Source organism: Nannospalax galili, unplaced genomic scaffold (assembly GCF_000622305.1).
Source record: "Nannospalax galili isolate Female #2095 unplaced genomic scaffold, S.galili_v1.0 scaffold1025, whole genome shotgun sequence".
Classification (NCBI taxonomy): Eukaryota; Metazoa; Chordata; class Mammalia; order Rodentia; family Spalacidae; genus Nannospalax; species Nannospalax galili.
The window spans coordinates 294,697-317,234 of record NW_008353598.1 but is presented as its reverse complement, the minus strand read 5'-3'; the positions used below and the strand labels follow the sequence as shown (position 1 = coordinate 317,234).

Sequence of the window (22,538 nt, the reverse complement as noted above, 5' to 3'; positions counted from 1 at the left end):
TCTGGAAGAGCAGCCAGTGCTTTTAACCACTGAGCCATCTCTCCAACCCCTTATTTATTTTATTTTAAACTGAGTCTCTATGTTACCTAGTCTAGTCTTATACTTCACAGTGCAAGCAATCTTTCTGCCTCAGCTTCCTGAATAGCTAAAACTATAGATGTGTGCTATCACATCCAGACATCCTTTCTGAAATCCTGGGGTGGCAAATAAATTAATAAAACAAAAGGGTAAGAAAAGAAAAATGATCTCATTTTTTAAAGGAAAGTAAGAGTAGTCTTAAAATACACACACACACACACACACACACACATATATATATGTTATTTTGTTGTTGTTGTTGTTGATTTTGGTTTTTGTTTGGTTGGTTATTTGATCTTCTTTTTGAGACAGGGTCTCTCTGCAGTCCCAGCTGTCCTGGAACTCACTATGTAGACCAGGCTGGCCTTTAACTCACAGAGATCCACCTGCCTCTTCCTCCTGAGTGCTGGGATTAAAGGCGTGCACCATTTTATGTCTTGGAATTTTTCCTTTTGGTTAGGCCAACATTCATCTCCTAGAAATGAAATTATCTTGAACTATAAGCACAGTACAAATGTCGCTGCACACATCCTTAGTATCTACACAAAACTGTGCATTTGACATTGTGACAACATGAAAGGCTGCTTTCAGAGTAGACAGACAGTGATAGAAAAAAAGAGAATGTTGTCTAGAACACCTTGTTCTCAATCTACTCCTGATACCTTTAATTGCTCTGCTTATGAGTCTAACTTGATCAATTAAGTGATTACTAGGTAAGGCTTGGGATGATAGTCAGTGTATTTTATCTCCCTATTGACTATTAGATTTGTAAAAGATTTACTTCTAAAAAATATTTTATTTTTATTTTATGCATATGAGTGTATTGCCTGCATGTATGTGAGTGCACCGTGTTGTGCAATACCATGGAGGTCAGAAGAGGGCTTCAGATTTCCCTGGAACTGGAGTCAAGGATGATTTGTAGCCGCCATGTGGGTGCTGGGAATCAAACCCAGGTCCTCTCCAAGAGCAGTCAGTGCTTTTAGTTGCTGAGCCATCTCTCCAGCCCCAAGATTTATCTTTTTAATTATGTGTATATGTGTCTGTGTATGAGTATGTGCACATGAGTATTGATGACTGCATAGGGCAGAGGTGTTGGATTCCTTGGAGTTGGAATTACAGGGGGCTGTGAGCTGGGAATTGAACTCTGGCCCTCTGGAAGAGTAGTATGTACTCTTTACAACTCTGCCATCTCTCCAGCCCTATCAGAATGTTTAAAGCACAGTTGATTTTCATGTTTACAGGTAAAAGAGATAGGAATAGCAAGACAGACAAATACAAATTGAGAAAATTATCTGAATATAATCAAAAGACAGATGTTGAAGAGATGCCAGCCTGTAGGAATAAAAACATCTTCATTTTGTGCTTCTAAATATACTCACTAGTGTAGTGTGTTAGGTACTTTTTTCATTTCAGTGGCAAAAATACTGTGACCAAAAAAATGAAGCAATGTAAGGAAGGAGGGATTTATTTTGGCTTACAGTTTGAGGGGATACATCCTGTCATAGCAGCAAATGACCTTCTGGTCATTTGTGCTGGCAGTCAGAAAGCAGAGAGTGAACACAAAGTGGAGTCAGTCTATTAAACTTCAGGACTTGCCCTCAGAGTCCCACTTCCTCCAGCATAGCTCCTCCTCCTAAAGGTTCCACAATCTTCCCAAGCAGTGCCACTATTTGGGGACCAAGTGTTCAAATACATAAACCTATGGAAGTATTTCACATTTAAATCACATGTAGGATTCAGAGTTCTGAGAACTATAGAATTTACATTTCAATAAAATATCCCTTTTCTTAAAAATATTTTTCGATTTATTTATTCTTTATGTGTATGAGTGTTATGCCTGCATGTGTTTAAGTGCACCTATGTCGTGCAATGCCTGCAGAGGACAGATGAGGGTGTCAGAACCCATGGAATTGGAGTTAGGGGTGATTGTTAGCTGCCACGTGGGTGCTTGGATTTGAACCCAGGTCTTCTGCAAGAGCAGCCAGTGCTCTTAACCACTGAGCCATCTCTCCAGCCCCTCAGATCCCAATTTCTTTATGTCCAAACTGCTAGTCCTGGGTGCCTCAGCTTCTATTGCCTGGCATCTTGACCTTTAGACCCTCAATGTTTCTTCTTCTTTACTCTAGGGCTCAAAGAAGGCCAGAGCCACTGTCATGCAGTAGAAAGGACGGATTTAAAGGCAAGGATCACTGGGCTCTGGAACATGTAGCAATGAAGAACAGAGGACAACTCAGGTTAAAAGCAGGCCAAGGGACAAAAGGGACAGTCTGGAGCAGTTCTGGGGGCAAAGGAACAGAAATTGCAACACAAAAAGAAAAGTAAAGAGACTATTGGGTGAGGCAATGAAAGAAGGGCCAGGGCAACATCCAGAGGAAGCAGAATCAGTAGATATTCTTGGAAGACAGTGATTCTCATCCATGGCTAATCATTCAAAGTACCTGGTAATCTTCTAAAGTGCTGGTGCATATCAAAAACTATGAAGGGGGTGGGGTGGTGCCTGGAGAGATGGCACAGTGGTTAAGAACACTCTTTTCTCTTCCAGAGGTCCAGGGTTTGGTTTCTAGCACTCATACTCATACAGTGGCTAACAACCAACCCTCTGTAACTCTAGTTTCAGGAGATCTAATGTCCTCTTCTGGCCTTTGTGGACACTGCATGCACATGGTATGCTTACATACACACAGGCAAAGCACTCATACACATAAAATAAATATAAACTTTAAAAAAGTTTTAAAAACTAAAAGGCTTGAGATTTTACTCAGTTTGCAAGCTAACAAGTTTCCCTGCATGGACTGTAGCAGAAGGCATTATACTCCTTAGTCAGAGACCATGAACTTTAAGTTTACGTAAAGGACATTAGTTCTTTGTCCTTACATACCAAGAGCCCAGGCTGGGGGGATGGGGTGGGGGGATGGTAGGGGCTGGATAATGGAACTATGGTCACAACTGGAAACACTATGATTTAGAAACTCCAGTATTCTATAATGAGTTTTAAAAGTGTCGCATCTTCACCCCAGAGGTAGATGTTATCTTTATTTTAGCAGACAGCAAAAAACTACTGTCTATCATGCAACTATTCTTTAAAATATAGTCCAGAACATAAACTGAGATTTAAGTGATCAATGGCGAATTACCTATGAACATTGCCTACTAGATTCCACTCCAGACCAATTAATGAAACATCACTGCAGACAGGAAAAAAAAATTGTGCACTTTCTGTTGGTTATGGGTGAAATTGTTAAAGACCGGAACCATACTTCACACAGGCTGAGGTGGGTCAAGACTGCTTGGTATCACTAAGTAGGCTTTCCATCATTTAGGGTGGAAATGGGTACCCTTCATGGTACGATTTTTGGTTGTTGAAGTTTGGGGCTTGACTGTAATGTGGTCAGGTATCTATCCAGGAACTTTAGTTTCCTATCCTGAGACCATGGGACATGTCAGTAAGACATAGGTTAGAAGGCAGACTCTCATCAAGGAATTGGATCAGTGACTGTGGATGAGTCACAAGGGCTGTTCACAGAGAATTTTGGGTCCCTCCAAACTTGTGTTTCAAAGCTGTAACCCTGGTAACTATATGTGTGATTCTATTTGGATGTAGGGACTTTTCTTTTTGAGACAGAGTCTCCCTGTAGCTTCAGCTGGCCTGAAACTCACTATGTAGATGAGACTGGCCTCAAATTCACGAAGATCTGTCTGCCTCTGCCTGTAGGGGCCTTAAAAAATGATCAAGTAAAAAGCAGGTCATTAGGGTGAGGCCAAATCCCATAGGACAGATGTCTTTATAAGAAGGTAAAATTTAGGCTGGGTGTGGTGGTTCATGCCTTTGGTCCTAGCACTCAGGAGGCAGAAGCAGGTGGATCTCTGTGAGATTGAGTCCAGTCTAGTCTACATAGAGTTCCAGGCCAGCTGGGGCTAGGGAGCCCCTGTCTCAACAAAACAAAACAAAATATCTCCCCACAAATAAAAACAAAAAAGTGTCCATATCATTAGAATAACATACTTTTTGGCACTTATGGGGCAATGAAAGATGTAATCCAACACGATCTTTCTCGGGAGCATTTGAGGATTGGCAGAGGATCCTGAAAAAACAGCCCAGCCCACAGGACAGTGGAGTATGCCTTACTAAACAAGGCCTGTACTATGGTTTGCTGTGGTGTTCCGTATGGAGAATGATATACAGTAGCTATGGTTTTGGTTTTAAATAAGTGAGTTTATTGGGTAAGTGAAAGTAAAAGAACCCATAGCAAGTAGCTGATGGACAGAAGCAGCAGGTAGACAGTGAAATATCAACAGGTGCTTACAACATCCAGGAAAAATGACTGGAATATCCTGACTGGGAGAGCAAGCAAAAGTAACATCATCAGATCAGGTGCTTACAACATCCAGACGAAGTGACTCTGGAAGCCCTGCTGAAATAGGCATTCTCAAGTCCCCAAATGAGAGATTTCTGGGCGTAACATCTCTAGGAATAAGCTTCCAGCTTCTTATTCCCACCACAGGCATTTTTATGCCATGGTATAAACAATAGTAACCTTTCTTGAAAATGATTTACCTTGCTGGGTGTGGGGCACATGCCTTTAATTTCAGCACTTGGGAGGCAGAAGCAGGCAGATCTCTGTGAGTTCAAGGCCAGCCTGGTCTATATAGTGAGTTCAGACCAGCTGGGACTACAGAGAGACCCTGTCTCGAAAAGAAAAGAAAATGGTTTACCTTTCAGCTGCTCTCACAGGCCCAGTGCTTTTAATGCCCTTAATGTGAAGCTGGACACAGTGTTTATGCCCCCCAAACTGAAATTAGACCAGGAAACCCTTGGCATTTTGTCCTCTCAAGAGTGCTTTCACTGTCCTCTTGAGAGCTTTTATTGGAAGCTCAGTGTTTGACGTTCACACAGTTTACATGTGGTAAGTGCTCAAGCAGTGCAAAACACATAAAAATTTTCCCTTCATAACAGTGACACAGCAAGAACAGTTCACCCAAGGCTGTGGAGACTGGCCCAGACAGACCTCCTTTGATGGATGTAGAAACATAAAAGAGGGGTTGGGGCAACACCTGCCCTGGCATTCTAAGGACAGTTTGTCTTGTCTTCCCAGCGTTCTGGGAGCAGACTGCCCCCTCCTCAAGCCTCAAATCAGCAAAGTCCAGAGAAGTCTGTAAACTCTCAGTGAGCCAAATGTTATTGTCCTTAAAGCACAAGGGGAATTACTACACCTTAACTCTTTATTGTTTTCCCTTCTCCCTATTAAGTGGGTAGTCTATTCCAAGATAAGGAGTTTTGAAGGATGCTTGAAATAATGCTGGCGTTTGGGAGAGGAGAGGAGAGTCTCCCTCATTTTCAGGCTCTACTTTTCAGTAAGTTTAAACAGCACATGACAATTTACCAAGAGAATGCATAGTATACTTGGGCTTCTGTCTCTGCCACCAAAGAGTAAACCAGACCAGCCATTCACATGGCTTCTTGTGCTCTTCTGTAAAGAAGGTGTCATGGTCTTTTCAGCTTGCTGTAAGAGAATACCTTTATCAGGCAAATTATCAGTAATAGAAGTTTATTTCTTACAGATTTTGAGGCTGAGGGGTAAAAGATTAAGGTGCCAGGAGAGTTTGTATTTGGTGAAGGCTCATCTGAAGATGGCTCTTCTTCTAGTGTCTACCTGGTAGAGGGGTGGAGGAGGGATGACGATACTCCTTTAATCTCTTTTATAAGGCCGCTAATCTCACTTAGGAGGGTGAAGTGTTTATGACTGTCAGTTTTCAAAAGGCACCACCGCTGAACACTGTCACATGAGTATTAGGTCCCACTATGTGAATTTTGGAGGAACCCATTTTCAAGCCATACTACACAAGAAAAAATGAGGCAGCAGCTCTGAAATGTGCTCCTAGATTTAAAGAGCTACTACATTTACTAGACCAAAACATTGAAGATGCCCGGGTTCTGAACACATTGAAATTTATTGTAAAATAAACTTTCCCCTGGGAACTAAAATTTTTCCATTCTAGCACCTAGTCAAAAGCTACATCCACCAGGAATTATAGCCACTTGATGCTACACCTAGCCTAAGTCTGTGGCCGTTTGGGGACCGTGTTATGATAGACAGGGATAGTAAACAATAGCCTAACTCTGGAAGAGCCAACTAAATTTGGAGCCATTGACTTTTCAAGCCATAGGAGATTTAGCAATAATATTTCTGATTTCTCTGCTAAGTTTTAAACCAAACAGTTATCCCAGGAAGCTGTCACATTTTGACATTCCTGACTCTAAGGAGGAGGCTACAGGGATCTCTAATATCACTGAAGTTTATAGAGGGACATCAGAGCCTGTGATGGTGACAGGGAGCACAATGGCACACCTACCCACACACTTTTTCAGTTTCTCAATAGTATCCTTCCCTGAGCCTTTGGGGCTGTTCATTAGCCCTTTCCTCCATCCTCAGCATCTTCTCTATTTTACCATATCCCCCTGAGCTGACTTACTCTTCAGTATCTTTGTGGACATGGCATAAGAAGAGGATGCTACCATACAGATCCAACAGGCCTACTCATGTGAAGATGCAAAAGAAGTGAATTAACTGCGTGGAGATGTGGAGACGATATCTGCGCTTGCATGTTCCCTGCAGCATTATTCATGATAGCCAAGATGCAGAATCAACCTAAGAGTCCACAAAGGCATGAATGGCTAAAGAAAATGTGGAATATAGAGACATGGAAGACGAAGAAAAACCTGCCGTTTTAACAATATGGATGAATATGGGGGATGTTATATTAAATGAAATAAGTCAAGCACAGAAAGATGAAATCGACATGATCTCACTGTTGAATTCACGGAGGCAGAGCGAATGGTGAGCGCCAGAGGCTGGGGATGAGACGCCATGGAGAAATTGGTCAAAGCATGCAAAATCTCAGCTTGAGCATGGCGGTGGCACATGCCTTTAGTCCTAGTACTTGGGAGGCAGAGGCAGGTGGATCTCTGTAAGTTCGAGGGCAGCCTGGTCTATATAGTAAGTTCCAGGCCAGCTGGGGCTGCAGGGAGACCCTGTCTCAAAAATACAAAAAAAAAAAAAAAAAAAGGAATAAAATCTAAATACTAAACATAGACATGGTTTGATTTTATTTTGTTTTTATCATAGTCTCAAGGCCAGACAATAAATAGATAACATAAATGTTCATAAAATCTAATGTAACATAATACATATTTTATACAATATTGTATAAAGCATTCAAGATTGTACTCACATTGAAGTTTATATTTTTAGTGTGTTTAAAAACTTAAATCTAAGTCCTGCTCCCAGTTTCCTGCAGCCGGCCAGGTCAGGATCAGGCTCTGCTGGGTGGACTTCCTCCTGGCATGGCCCCAAAATGGCAATTAGCATCCCTCCCTTAGCCCAAGAAGCTCAGACTCGTCAGCCTTCCCTGGCTTGCAGAAGGGAGAAAAAGAACAAGAAGGAATTGTACACATTGATGAGGTACAAAATGAAATAGATTTAATGAACAATCCAGTGAGGAACTTTTGAAAGTAGAACAGAAACTCTGCCAACCATTTTTTTGGAAGAGGTCAGAATTGATCTCTAAAATCCCAAATTTTGGGTAACATTTGTCAACCACCCACAAATGTCTGCACTGCTTGGGGAGGAGGATGAAGGGGCACTGCATTCTTTGATTAGAGTTAAAGTGACACAATTTGAAGATACAAAGTCAGGTTATAGAATAGATTTTTATTTTGATGAAATTCCTTACTTTGAAAATAAAGTTCTCTCCAAAGAAGTTCATCTGAATGAGAGTGGTGATCCATCTTCAAAGTCCACTGAAATCACATGGAAATCTGGAAAGGATTTGACAAAACACTCAAGTCAAACAGAATAAAGCCAGCAGGAAGAGGCAGCAGGAAGAACCAGAGAGCTGTTTCACCTGGTTAACCGAGGGCTCTGATGCAGGCACAGATGAATTAGGAGAGGTCATCAAGGATGACATCTGGCCAAATCCCTTGCAGTACTACTTAGTTCCTGATATGAATGATGAAGAGAAGGGAAGAAGAAGAAGATGATGATGAAGGATTGGAAGATATTGATGAAGGGGATGAGGATGAAGATGATGAGGAGAGGAAGGAGGATGAAGGAGAGGATGACTGAAAGAAAAGAACACTGATGGATTCCAACCTTCTTCAGTGGTGTATCCACTGGTAAGTTGTCCATGCTCCAGTAAATAACCCCTCACCTATGTTCATGAAGAAAATGATACCCCCCTCCACTCCCCCACAACCATGTTGTTTTGGTTTGGTTTTTGAGAAAAGATCACTATATAGCCTAGGCTGCCCTAGTTTTTGCTAGCCCAACTGGCCTTGAATTCCCAATCCTGCATCAGTTTTCTTTGTACTGGCTACAGACATGTATCATCATGCATGGAGAGGATCATATTCTATTTTCGTCCTTTTTTTGGTTTGGTTTGTCTTTTTTGTCTTTTTTTTTTTTTTTTTTTTTTTTTTTGGTCTTTTTGAGGCATGGTCTCCCAGGGTAGCCCCAGCTGGCCTGGAACTCACTATGTAGACCATGTGCTGGCCTTGAAGTCACAAAGGTCCACCTGCCTCTGCCTCTTGAGTGCTGGGACTAAAGGTGTGCTCCACCACACCCAGCATTTGTCCTTTTTTGAGACAGTGTCTACCGTAGCCCCAGTGGCCTGGAACTCCCTATGTAGACAGGCTGGTCTCGAACTCACAGAGATCTCCTTGCCTCTGCCTTCCAAGTGATTAATCCTTTAATCCTTCCAAGGGATTAAAGCCACTACACCTAACTCTCATATTCTTTTTTTAAAAAATATTTTCTTTATTATTTTTATTTTATGTGTATGAGTGTATTACCTACATGTATGTGAGTGCACCTGTGTCATGCAATGCCTCGGAGGTCAGAAGAGGGCTTTGGATTCCCCTGGAACTGGAATTAAGGACAGTTCGTAGCCGCCATGTGGGTGCTGGGAATCAAACCCGGGTCCTCTGCAAGAGCAGTCAGTGCTCTTAACTGCTGAGCCATCTCTCCAGCCCCTCATAGTCTTTTAAAAATTTTTTATTTATTATTTTTTATGAGTATGAGTATATTGCCTGCATATATGTAAGTGCACTCGTGTCATGCAACGCCTGTGGAAGTCAGAAGAAGGTATCAGATGCCCTGGAACTGGAGTTACGGGCAGTTGTTAGCCACCACGTGAGTGATGGGATTCAAACCCAGGTCCTCTGCAAGAGCAGTGAGTGCTTTTTGAGACAGGGTCTCCCTGTAGTCCCAGCTGGCCTAGAACTTGCTGTGTAGACCAGGCTGGCCTTGAACTCACAGAGATCCTCCTGCCTCTGCCTCCCAAGTGCTGGGATTAAAGGCGTGCACCACCATACCTGGCCTGCCCCTTATATTCGTAATAATAACAAAAATATAAGGTCAGCAACAGAGGTCAGCCACCAATCCACAGAACATTCTGGAATGTGCCAGAACTAACCTTACCACAGCATCCTCATTCTCAGGCACCAGAAGAAGAAAACTAAGAAGAAAAATCATGTTGGCCCTTTTGCTGGTGCAGTATTCTTGTGGAGTAGAGAGGATGAGTTCTTGCCTTTGAAAACAAGGGAGAGAATATATGATAATGTACATGCACATCTAACATTAGTTATTTCTCTGGGGCTAAATTCTATATCAAAAATACTTTGTAGGCGTGGTGGTGCATGCCTTTGATCCCAGTACTCGGGAGGCAGAGGCAGGAGAATCTCTGTGACTTCAAGGCTAGCATGGTCCACATAGTGAGTTCCAGACCAGCCAGAGATACATAGTGAGATGTTTCAACAACAACAACAAATCCTCATTGTGTCCTTAAAACCAACAGACTTCTTACAATTCCCATCTTATGGAGGAGGAGTGAGATACGTAGTAGCTAAGTAATGTGTCCAGAGGCCACAGCTATCAAGAGGGTAGCTGGACTTTATACCATACTTCTAAGAATTCACATCAGTCACATGCCTCAAGAGATGGCCATGAAGACCGGAAGCATCTGCTGAAGAGATAACAGTAGCACAGGTCTCATTAGCCAAACAGATGTGTTACAGTCATCACCACTGAATGCGAATCTGGTACAATAACTTTTAACTCATAATTCAATAGCACCCAATGGCTTTAAAAAGATACTGCTTAATTATATGTTTTTTAAAGATCATGTGATACACACATTGTTTGCACAAATTTCTGGGTTGTAGGTAATTAGATATTTGCTATCGTGATGAATTATGACTCAAGAAATAACTAATTTAGTAATAGTATAGTGACTTGTAAATAGGAACAAAGAAATGTATATTTATACAGATCTTATGTATGAATAGATTTAATTTTTTGTGTGTACACATTTAGTTTTATTGTAACAAAGAATAATTAAATCCAGTGGATCACACAGAAAAAAGAAAAAGAAAAGAAAAGAAAGAAAAAGGCATGGACCTAAGAGAGCGATTGTTGGGAAGAAGGATTCCAAAGAAATTAGGAAGGAGATAAGAAAAGGTAATGAGGGGTAAATGTGATCAAAATACATTGTATACATGTATGAAATTATCAAAGAATCAATAAAAATTATTAGCAAGAGAAAAAAAAAGCTTGTGGAATACTTAGTGCTGCCTTTAGTTCTCAGCCTTGAGCCTCAGCCACCATTACAGCAGGAAAAAGCAACCTTGGCAAGCTGGCTTATTCCTTTGTGATGCTTAAATACAGCCTTCCAATGTGACTTGCTTTCTGCATGTCAGGGAGACTATTCATATCAGCAAATATAATACAGTGTATGTCAGAGGACAGCTCTCCAGGCTTCATTCTAGTTTCATGTGAGCCTCCAAAAATCCTTATTTCAAAATAATTCCTATTAAGGGCTGGAGAGGAGTCTCAGTAGGTGAGAGCATGCACTGCTCTTGTAGAGGACCCTAGTTTGGTTCCCAGCACCCACATCTGGTGGCCCACAACTGCCTGAAATTCCAACTCCAGGGGATTTAATGGCCTCTTGTGGACTCCAAGAGTACCTGCATTCACATGTGTACATAACCACCCCCCATACATATAAACATAATTAAATAAATATATATTTTTTGATTCCCATTAACACAGATCTCCTTTGACATCTTTTTCCCACCTCTGATCCCAGGGATTGAGTGAGTTGAAATGCTTCAAACATCAAATTTCAAAACATCTAGTTGATATTATAACCTCTGCTTTGATCACACTGTCTGCTATCACAGTTTAAGCCATGTTTCCCCAAGACAAGTTCCTTAAATTCTTTGCTCATTATAAGCAGTTGAGCTACTGGTAGGCTTTGCTTTTTTTGATGTGTGTTTGTTGGCTTTTTTGTTTGCTTATTTTGTTTTTGTTTTCCTCTGGATGTTAAGTTGTGTTTGGCATTTTCTTCTGTGGAGAATGAAAATTTAAAAAAACAAACTCAGAGTTGGCACGAAATAAAAACAAATAGGAAGTGTTGGCAGAAACCCTCATATTCATGAAGTTTTTGAAAGTAAGTTATAGCTAATCATTTCCACATTGATGGTATGGTCCTAAACATGGCTGCCTTTCATATTTGCCTGGAAAACTGTTTGAACCTTAGGAGTCTTTGCCAGTCAGCTCTTTGATACAAGATTACATGTAAACAAGGAGCTGTTTTCCTATCTGGGGTAAAATGAGCTTACATTAATGAAAGTCTGGTACAACTTATTTGATGACAAAATAAAAACTTAATTTTAAATAAAAATTTTAAAATTTTTTCAAAATTTTAAATAGAAAGCTTTTAAATAACATTGAGTTAACTGTACATGAACATTTCCCCAGTGTTTCCTTTCTTGTTTAGCTATCAAAAAGAATTATTTTTATAGTCCAGAATGTATAAAGAACTCTTGTGCTTCTGAATCTTGAAAATAAATGCATGAATAAAACCTAAATCATCACAAAGATCAACTGTTCACCAGAGTGTACTGTGATTGATCTCAGCCTTGTGAATAAAGTTGTTTTATTTTCTCTTCTTATTCCTACTGCCCGTTCAACTTATTTGTGATTGACTCTATTTTATTTGTTGACAATTTAGCATCAAAATAATGAATTGGAAAAAGAACTTGAAATATTAAAAATATGTTTCAGGTCTTAGATGATCCAATCAAAAGACAATTTTAGGGGCTTCTTTTTGAGACAGGGTCTCCCTGTAGCCCCAGCTGTCCTGGAACTCACTATGTAGACCAGGCTGTCCTTGAACTCACAGAGATCCACCAGCCTCTGCCTCCCAAGTGCTGGGATTAAAGGTGTGTGCCACCACACCTGGCCAAAAGACAATTTTTAAAAGAGGAAATTAATAAAATGATAAAGGTAAAATGTGAAAGTTATAAATGTCAAATATTCTTTTCAAAAGTCTGTGACTGGCTCTTCTTGAGATCACTCTTTATAGGGGCTTCTGCTTCAATCATCTGCAGTAGAATTTCCTGGACTTGCAGCTAATACTTCATTCCAAGTCTGCTCAGATCATCCTAGAATGAGACCTAGGGGTCATTAATTTGTCCCACCATCAAATGGCTTACAAAGAAGATACTACTTTTTGATAACAAACTCATAGCTATTTTACTTCAAAGGTCAACGAAATACTGTGGCAAAGAAAAATGCAAAAATGAAAGGGAGAGTAAAAGCTTTCATTTTTAAAATTAATTTTATTTATTTTTTATTTTATGTGTATGCGTGTATTGCCTGCATGTATATAACTGTACTCGTGTCACGCAATGCCAGTAGAGGTCAGAAGAAGGTGTCAGCTTCCACTGGAACTGGAGTTATGGACGGTTGTTAGCCGCCATGTGAGTGCTGGGAATTGAACTCGGGTCCCCTGTAAGAAGAGTCAATGCTCTTAGCTGCGGAGTCATCTCTCCAGCCCCAAAGCTTGCAGTTTTTAACAAAAACATCCAAGAATGTGTGGACTGTTAGAAATTTCAGTGAGTTAGTAAAAAATGTAGTGAAACTGAAAGATTATAAAAACCTAACAAGATTACTATTGGGTGTTTAGTTCTAAACATTCAGGTAATTTGACCTTAAGTCAAGATAATTTATGTGAAATTATTTGTTTGGTTTTACATTTCTGTTTTCATTCATAGAAGGGGTAAATTCTACTGTGCTGTTTAATAAAGCTAGACATTCCACTTAAGTACAAAGTAATAAACTAAACCAAAATAAATTGTTTTTAAATTGCTTTCTGGTCTGGAGAGATGGCTCAGTGGTTAAGAGCACTGGGTGCTCTTGCAGAGGATCCGAGTTTGATTCCCAGTACTCACATGACAGCTAACAACTGTCTGAAACTCCAGTTCCAGGGGAATCTGTCACCCTCTTCTGACCTCCAAGGGCTTTGCATGACACAGGGGCACTACACTGAAACACATAAAATTAAAAAAATAAAATAGTTTAAACTGCTTTCCACAAAACTCATAAATGATCCTTATTTAATTCATCCCCCCATCCCCCTCAATCTTTCTGAGGAGTCAGATGATAATTAAGTCCTGGGAAAGGAAGTAAGATTTTCTGAATATGCACTAGAAGATGTACAAGATAAAATTTTAAAAACTAATTATGCATGCCATGTGTTTTTAATATGTCTCCATTATATTGAATAATTTCATTCAGAAGCTCCCTTCAAAAAGAAAAAAGACACATAACAAATATTTCACTATTTTGTTTTGTAAACAGATTGTTCGGAGATTTTCAATGACGGATTTAAGCATAGTGGATTCTACGAAATCAAACCTCTCCAGAGCACTTCAGAATTCTCTGTTTATTGTGACATGTCTGATGGAGGAGGATGGACTGTAATTCAGAGACGATCTGATGGCAGCGAGAATTTTAGCAGGTAACTATTGGAACAAGCAATTATTTGGAGTAGCAGGTGTGAGATTTCTTATTACGCCTCAAGTTTATTAATGCAATAGAAATTTACTTTCTAATTAAGAATACTTAGTGAATTAGCTAATCAAGAAAACATTGGCAGTGAGCAAGTACAGGGGATTCCCATGGGTGCTGCAGGTGTCTATTTGTGTTTTGCTAAAACTGGCCTTCAATTTAAATTTTTTAGGGGTTGGAATGACTATGAAAAGGGCTTTGGAAATTTTGTTCAAAACAATGGTGAATATTGGCTGGGCAATAAAAATCTTCACTTATTGACTGTACAAGGTAAGATTTGTCTGATATTAAATTCATTTGAAATACAATAGAAACATATAGCACAGTGGCAGAGTGCTTCTGTAGCAAGCAGGAGGCATAGGTTCAATCACCAGTATCATGAAAACAAACAAACCGGCTAAGTATTTTCCACCAAATCATAGACAATGAAACTAATTCAGTATTATGATTTTAAGATGGTATTGATACTAGCTAAGCCATAATCCCATTTGCAAAATGCTGCTTAAAATTAGTGAGAGAGGGGCTGGAGAGATGGCTCAGTGGTTGTCCTAGTTTGTTTCTTCATTGCTTTGACAAAATACTCTGACCAATACCAACTTGGGGAGGAAAGGGTTTATTCAGCTTACATCTTCCAGGTCGCAGTTCATCAGGGAGCCCAAGGTAGGAACTCAGGGCAGGAACCTGAGGGCAGGAGCTGGAGCACAGGCCATGGAGGAATGCTGCTTACTGGCTTGCTCCCCTGGCCCCTGCTCAGCCTGCTTTCTTATGCAACACAGGCCCACCTGCCCAGTGGTAGCACCACCCACAGTGGGCTGGGTCCTCCCACATCACTCATCAGGAAGATGCCCCTCAGACATGGCCACAGGCCAGTCCAATAGAGGAAATTCCCCAACTGAGGCTCCCTCAACCCAGGTGTGTCAGGTTGACACTCAAGCTATCCAGCACAGTGGTTAACAACACTGATTGTTCTTGTAGAAGACCTGGGATTGAATCCCAGCACCCATATGGCAGCTAACAACTGTCTGTAACTCCAGTTCCAGGGGATCCAATGGCCTCTTCTATCCTCCATGGGCATTGCACGACACGGGTGCACTTACCTACATGCAGGCATAACACTCATACACATAAAATAAAAGTAATAAATAAAATATTTAAAAAATTAGAGAGAGAGAGGAAAAGAACCCAGAACTAGGTTGGTATGGAGTAGTTTTCATATGTGTGTGTGTGTGTGTGTGTGTGTGTGTGTGTGTGTATGTATTCCTTGAAAGGAAGTGTAATGTCATTGTAAAAGACCACCATACCCAATTCAAATTTTAATTAACCAAATTTATTTGCTGCAACAAGACTCCAGAGGCCAGATAAGGGACTGCAGTAAAGCTGTGGGGGGCAGGGGTCTTTTAAAGGCAGAAACCACAAGTTGCTTCATTCCTATGGTATTGGCAGTTGCAAGGACAGTGGGGTCACACTGCAGCAATAAGCAAGTTTACAGAAGCCAAAACAGGCAATTGTTAGTCATTTTCTAAACAGATGTATAGAGACCTTGACAGTAAGGTCTTTCTGATTGTTATTGTAGCTTACCAAGAAAGACAGGATATTGTTTAGGTTATCTTCCACTGGGTGGGCAAGAAACATAGCTGCGATGTCTGGATGGCGATATCCTTTTCTTTGGTCAGCTATTTCTAAAAAAACCAAAACCAAAACAAAACAAAACTTCTTGGGGGAAGTGACTTACTGGAACTAAGGTCAAACCTTGAGCTGGCTGCTTCTCTGATTTTTAAAGTCTAAGGTGGCTACTTTGTACAAAATGGAGTTGCTCTAGACATTACATCATAATTATTTTAATGCCTTAAGTGACCTAAAATTATGTATACTGGGCTGGAGAGAAAGCTCAGCAGTTAAGAGCACTGACTGCTCTTGCAGAGGACCAGGGTTCGATTCCCAGCACCCACATGGTGGTTAACAACCATTGGTTGCGGGGGAATCTGATGCCTTCTTCTGACCATGGGCATTGCATGACATGGGTGCACTTATACACATGCAGGCAATACACTCATACACATAAAATAAAAATAATAAAATATTAAAAACATATATACTATATAAATTATATATTGCTATAATAATACTGTATAACAGGGGTTGGGGATTTAGCTTAGTGGTAGAGCGCTTGCCTAACAAGCGCAAGGCCCTGGGTTCGGTCGTCAGCTCTGAAAAAAAAAAAAGACAAAATAATACTGTATAACAAGCCACTTCAGAACTTAGTGGTTTGGGGGATGGAGAGAGGGCTTAGCAGATAAAAGCTCATTTTGCCTTTGCAGAGGACCTGAGTTCTATTCCCAATACCCATATCCGTTAGCTTACAACTACTCATAGCTCCATCTCCAGAGGTCTGACACCTCTAGCCTCCACAAGCACCTTTACTCACCTGCATATACCCACACAGATACACACACATATACATATAATTGAACATAATAAAAATAAATCTAAAAATAAATCTTGTGGTACATAAATGGCACACACCATTAATCTCAGTGCTTGGAGGCAGAGGCAGGCAAATCTCTGTGAGTTCAAGGCCAGTCTGGTCTACATAGAGAGTTCCAGGTTCAGGGCTACACAGTGAGACCCTGGCTCAAAAATAAATAAATTAATCAATTAATTAAAATTTAAAAAATTAATCCTAAATTAATAGTTTCAAAATAATAGCCATTTATTATTTCTCTAAATATATGAGCTAGCTGTGTGGTTTTGCTGATCAGGGTTGGGCTCTGTTGATCCTTTCTGGTCTTGTTCATGGATAGGCGATCAATATCCTGGTCAGTGGGGAGGCTGGCTGCTTGAGGTTGGCCTCAGATGGAAATATTCAGCTGTGTTCCACATGGCCTCACATCCTTGAGCTAGCCAGTCTGGGCTTGTACTTGTAGCAGAGCCAAGCTTTCAGTAAAGAAAGTGGAACCAGATAAATTCCTCAAGACCTAGACTCAAGATGGGCACACATTTTCCTTCTCTTGGTGAAACAGCAAGTCATGAGCTCAGAGTTAAGAGGAAAGGAAATATCCAATATGAGGAATCACAAAGAGGGCATTATGATATCTGGAGTGGTGCAGAACTGGGGAACCGGAGCTGTTTTTGAAATCAAATATAATGACCTAAATATCTTTATTTTCACATCTTCTCTCTTTTTTTTTATTTTGAAAATTCATCAAAGATACAGCAAAGTTGAAAGAAGTCTCAACCTACCACATTAATATTTTTTTGTCTTTTAAAAATATTTTATTTAACTGGGTGTGGTGGTGCATGCCTTTAATCCTAGCACTAAATATACAATATATATATTATATTTTATATATGTATTTTATTTTTTATTTTTAATTTATATGTATGAGTGTATTACCTGCATGTGTGTAGGTGCACCTGTGTTGTGCAATGCTTTTGGAGATCAGAGGAGGGGGACAGATTCCCCTGGAACTGGCATTATGGGTGTTTTTTAGCTGCCATGTGGGTACTGGGATCCAAACCCAGGTCCTCTGTAAGAGCAGCCAGTGCTCTCAACTACTGAGCCATCTCTTCAGTCCCTTATTTGGTCTTTTTAAGACTGGGTCTCCCTGTAGTGTCAGCTGGTCTGGAGCTCACTATGTAGACCAGGCTGGCCTGGATCTTACAGAGCTCTGCATGCCTCTGCCTCTTGAGTGCTGATACTAAAGGCCTGTCATGTGTGTCAGCTGTAGTCCCTGGTCTTATCCTGTTGCTCCTTGTCCTGTTCCCCCTCCATTTTGTCCCCCATCCCCCTCCACCATAGTCCGACCACATTAATTTATATTAACATTTTACTATGCCTGTTCATCTGCCCTTCACTCTATCCATCCATCACTTTTAAAATATATATATAATTCAATAGGGCTAGAAAGATGGTGCAGTGATTAAGAACATTTACTACTAGCCAGGTGTGGTGGCACATGCCCTTAGTCCCAGCACTTGGGAGGCAGAGACAGGCGGATCTCTGTGAATTCAAGGCCATCCTGGTCTACATAGTGAGTTACAGGCCAGCTGGGGCTACAGGAGACCCTGTTTCAAAAAGAGCCCCCCCCGAAAAGAACATTTACTACTCTTGCAGAAGATCCAAGTTTGGTTCCCAGCACCCACATCAGGCAGCTCACAACCACCTGTAACTCCAGCACCACCAGAGGATATGACACCCTCTTCTGGCCTCTGAGGGCACCTGAACACATGTGGCATTCACTCACATAGACACACATATACACATAAATAAAAATAAATATAAATCTTTAAAAAATAAAATCAAGAAGCTGGAGAGATGGCTCAGAGGTTAAGAACACTGGCTGCCCTTGCAGAGGACTCAGATTTGATTCCCAGCACCCACATGTTGGCTAATAATCATCAGTAACTCCAGTTCTAGGGGTATCCAAAGCCCTCTTCTGACTTCCTTGGGCATTGCAAGAAATACACTCATACACATAAAAAAGATAAAATTAAACATATAATTCAAAGTAAATTGTGAATATCTATACAATTCTCCACATACATGTTCACTTGAATGTCTTTAACTAGGGTTCAGTATTTGTCTAAAATGTTATTAGTTTGATAACAATTTTCTCAATGTTTTATCTTTTACATCCTTTTGCTCCTGTCACCTTCCTTCATTTTGGTGTAACCTGAGATTGTAATCAGCCCCCTGTAGGTCTGGTCTTGAATGTCTCATGATGGGTAGTTGCATTGCCCCCCAAAACTGACAATTCAAGTATGAAAGCTAGGTTTAATTTGTTCCAGCCAAGTTTAGGCCAGCTATTGGTCCATGTTCTCAACAGAGAGTAGGATGATAATTATAAGGATCCTTGAGATGTAAGCATGATAGCTACAGAAAATGGATAATCCTAACATACCCCTGGATAATCCTATCATGCCTCTGCCCCCTTGACCAGTGCACTCTAAATTCACATAAGGTTTCCTTTCCTTCAGCAGATTTATTACCCAAATTCTAAGTGGAATTTTTTTTTGCTAGATACAGAATATTTATCATACCACATACTGTTTCTTTTGTATATTAATATTTATCTGGTTCATTGTCTAAGCTATGAAAATTTAGAATGACCTAAGCAGCAATCCTTAGGAAATTGACACTTATTTTTCAAGTTATTTTTATGCATACTTTCTGCTCAGATGGACTTTGCCAACAAATCTGATTCCCCTCCATCTTTGCCTGTTTGGCTCTGGGCGCTGAAGTCAGGGCCTTGCATGTGGTAAGCATGTGTTCTACCACTGATTATATCCCCAACACTTCTTTCATTTCTTATTTGGTGTTCAGGCTAGTTACACTTATGCAGTTAAATAAAATGTATTTATCAATTCCAGGCCTTACATGTATTTATCTCATACAAAAGAAATTGCCTTTGGGGGTTGGCGAGATGGCTTATTGGTAAAGAGCACTGGCTGCTCTTTCATAGGACTGGGGTTTGGTTCCCAGCACCCACATGGCAGTTAACAGCCTTAACTTCAGTTCCAGGAGATCTGACACCCTCTTCTGGCCACCACTGGCATTGCATGACATGAGTACACTGACATGCAGGCAAAACAATCATACACATAAAATAAAAATAAATAATCAAAAAATTGAGTAAAAAAGAAATTTCCTTTATCCCAGCATTCTTTAATTAAAGGCGAGTGAAATTGCCTCTAAAAAAATAGCTTTATCCATATTATATAAACGTCTGGAACTATCTGCAATATTTTAGAAATCATCTCTAATTCCAAGTTCATTCACCTATTGAGGTTTTCAAAATGATGCAGACTACCTCTCTCCTCTAATGCAATGTATTTTTTAGGACAACTGATATAGCCTCTCCCCATCTACCTGATGATCTTTGTTCATATGACCTGAGCTATTGCTTCTAGAGAACTCCATCAAAGGAGGAATCTATGAGACCCCCACTTCCCAGACTTACTCCAGGAATGGGAATCCAGAATTCCCAGTCAAACTTCTTTGGAGAGACCCACTCAATGGTCTTCTCTCTTGGTCTTCGTTTGCTACTGAGCCCAAGGAAGAGATCATTCTAGTTGTAAACAAAGATAGGATGTGTGATCTGGGTGTGCACAAAGTGTGCCGAGGCCCCTGACTGCTCATTATACGAGATAGAGATAGAAGATAGGTGCCAATCACAAAAGACTGTGCTGAAGGGCTCTTTTTCTTGGTGCTTAGAGCGACATGAAATCACAGCCGGAAATGGGAAATTGGCACCAGCCCCGGTGGCGCACACCTTTAATCCCAGCACTAGGGAGGCAGAGGCAGGTGGATCTCTGTGAGTTAAAGGCCAGCCTGGTCTACATAGTGAGTTCCAGGACAGCTGGGGCTACAGGGAGACCCTATCTCAAAATGACCAAAAACTAAAAATGTAAAAGGAATAAACATATAATTCTTTAAACCACTATCTTTCATTATCAGATTTCTTAATTTACTAACTAAATAATGACATGTTCTGTTCTTTACAAAGTTAATTGCACTGTTTATTTTTTTGCTAGTTTGGAGACAGGGTCTCACTGTGTAGCCTTGGATAGCCTTGAACTTATAGAGATCAGCCTGCCTCTGCCGCTCATGTGCTGAGATTAAAAGTGTGTACCACCATTCCTGGCTCCAATTTTTTTAAACCTATGAATGATTTAGCAGAATTTTTCTACCTTTGTCTTTTACTGTTTTCAATAAAATAAGCAATAAAATGCTTTGAAAATTGATTTTAGGCTGAAGGAAATAGTAAAAGGAAAATAAACTTGTAAATTATTATTATTGTTGCTATTATTATTATTTGGTATTTTTGAGACAGGGTCTCCTGGTAGCCCCAGCTGACTTGGAACTCACTATGTAGACCAGGCTGGCCTTTAACTCACAGAGATCTGCCTGCCTCTGCTTCCTGAGTGCTGGGATCAAAGGTGTGGGCCACCATGCCCGGTCTGTAAATTATTTCTAAACCTAAATAGCCAATGTCACATCATGTCTTTTAAAAACTAAGTTCCTGGGCTGGGTGTGGTGGCACACACACCATGTAGCCTGGTCTACATAGTGAGTTCTAGGCCAGCTGGAGCTACAGGGAGACCCTGTCTCAAAAGAAAAAAAAAAATTAAAAATAAATAAATAAAACTAAAGTTCCTTTTTTTTTTTTTTTCCAGGAGACTATACTTTAAAAATTGATCTTACAGATTTTGAAAAAAACAGTTGTTTTGCTCAGTATAAAAGTTTCAAAGTTGGTGATGAAAAGGTATTAAATTTTTTTCCATTGGGAATACCATGAATTAATGCTGAAAACATACATTAAAATATACAAGCCTGCATGTTTTTCTTTTGTTGTTGTTTATTAAACATGTATTTAAATGTTAACCATTGGTAGTGAAAATGGTCTCTTTTCCTTTAGTCTTTCTATGAGTTGACTATTGGAGAATATTCTGGAACAGCTGGAGACTCCCTTTCAGGGACTTTTCACCCTGAGGTGCAGTGGTGGGCGAGTCACCAAAGAATGAAGTTCAGCACATGGGACAGAGATAATGACAACTACAAAGGAAACTGTGCAGAGGAAGAGCAGTCTGGCTGGTGGTTTAACAGGTTTGATGCTTCACAAACATAGTCGTAGTGGTGTTAATGGTGTCTCACCAGGAGGGCACTAATTATAACATATGAGGTAATGTTGGCCTTATTTGTGATATTATTAAGTAATCAGCCTTATTAGGATTCTTCATCTATGAAATGTTTTTGAGGATTTGTTTTTGTGTACATTAATGAAACTTTAAAGATGTGCCATAGAGCTCGGTGTAGTGCCACAAGCCTGTAATGGCAGCACTTAGAGGCTGAGGCAGGAGGATCACCACAAATTCAAAGCCTGTCTGCTTTATATAGCAAGCTCAGGGTCAACCTGGGCTACATAACCAGATCCTGTCTCAAAAGCAAATAAACAGGAGAGATTACTCTGTGATTAAGAGCACTGGCTGTTCTTGCAAAGGACCTGGGTTCAGTTCCTAGCACCCACATGGTGGCTCGCAACCATCTGTAACTCCAGTTCCAGGGGATCCAATGCCCTCTTCTGGCCTCCATGGGCATTCCATGACATGGATGCATTAACGTATATGCAGGCAATACACTCATACACATAACAAAAATAAATAAACCAAAACAAATACAGAACAAAAGAAACAAAAATCCCTCCAAAGATATGTCATAGAAATAAATATATTTTTTCTACCATTACAAGGATTTTTAGCAAATTTAATTAAGGATGAGTTATGAACAGAAGATCACAAATTGACAGAAAGAAGAAGGCAGCATATATACATACAGAAAGTGTTTGTGCTAGGTGTGGTAGGCCTGGTCTATATATTGAGTTCCAGGTCAGGGAGACCCTGTCTTAAAACCAGAAAAAAAAAAATTATGAGCCAGGTATGGTAGCTCACACCTGTAATCCTTGCACTTAGTAAGCTGAAGTAGGAGGATTGCCATGACTTTAAAACTGTCCTGAATTATATGAGTTGCAGGCCAGGAAGACCTTGTCTCAA

At 40.3% G+C, this 22,538-nt stretch overlaps 1 protein-coding gene and 1 pseudogene across 1 annotated transcript in view; both read left to right on the top strand.

Moving 5' to 3' along the window:
* Positions 1-22,538, top strand: part of Fgl1 (fibrinogen like 1) — a 36,773-nt gene that overhangs the window by 9,785 nt on the left and 4,450 nt on the right. Inside the window, exons 4-7 of the mRNA XM_008850843.2 lie at positions 13,779-13,938; positions 14,161-14,258; positions 21,165-21,253; positions 21,407-21,594. Coding sequence (XP_008849065.1) covers positions 13,779-13,938; positions 14,161-14,258; positions 21,165-21,253; positions 21,407-21,594 — 535 coding nt within the window. The remainder of the gene's footprint in view (positions 1-13,778; positions 13,939-14,160; positions 14,259-21,164; positions 21,254-21,406; positions 21,595-22,538) is intronic.
* LOC115067314 lies at positions 6,945-8,245 on the top strand (annotated as a pseudogene).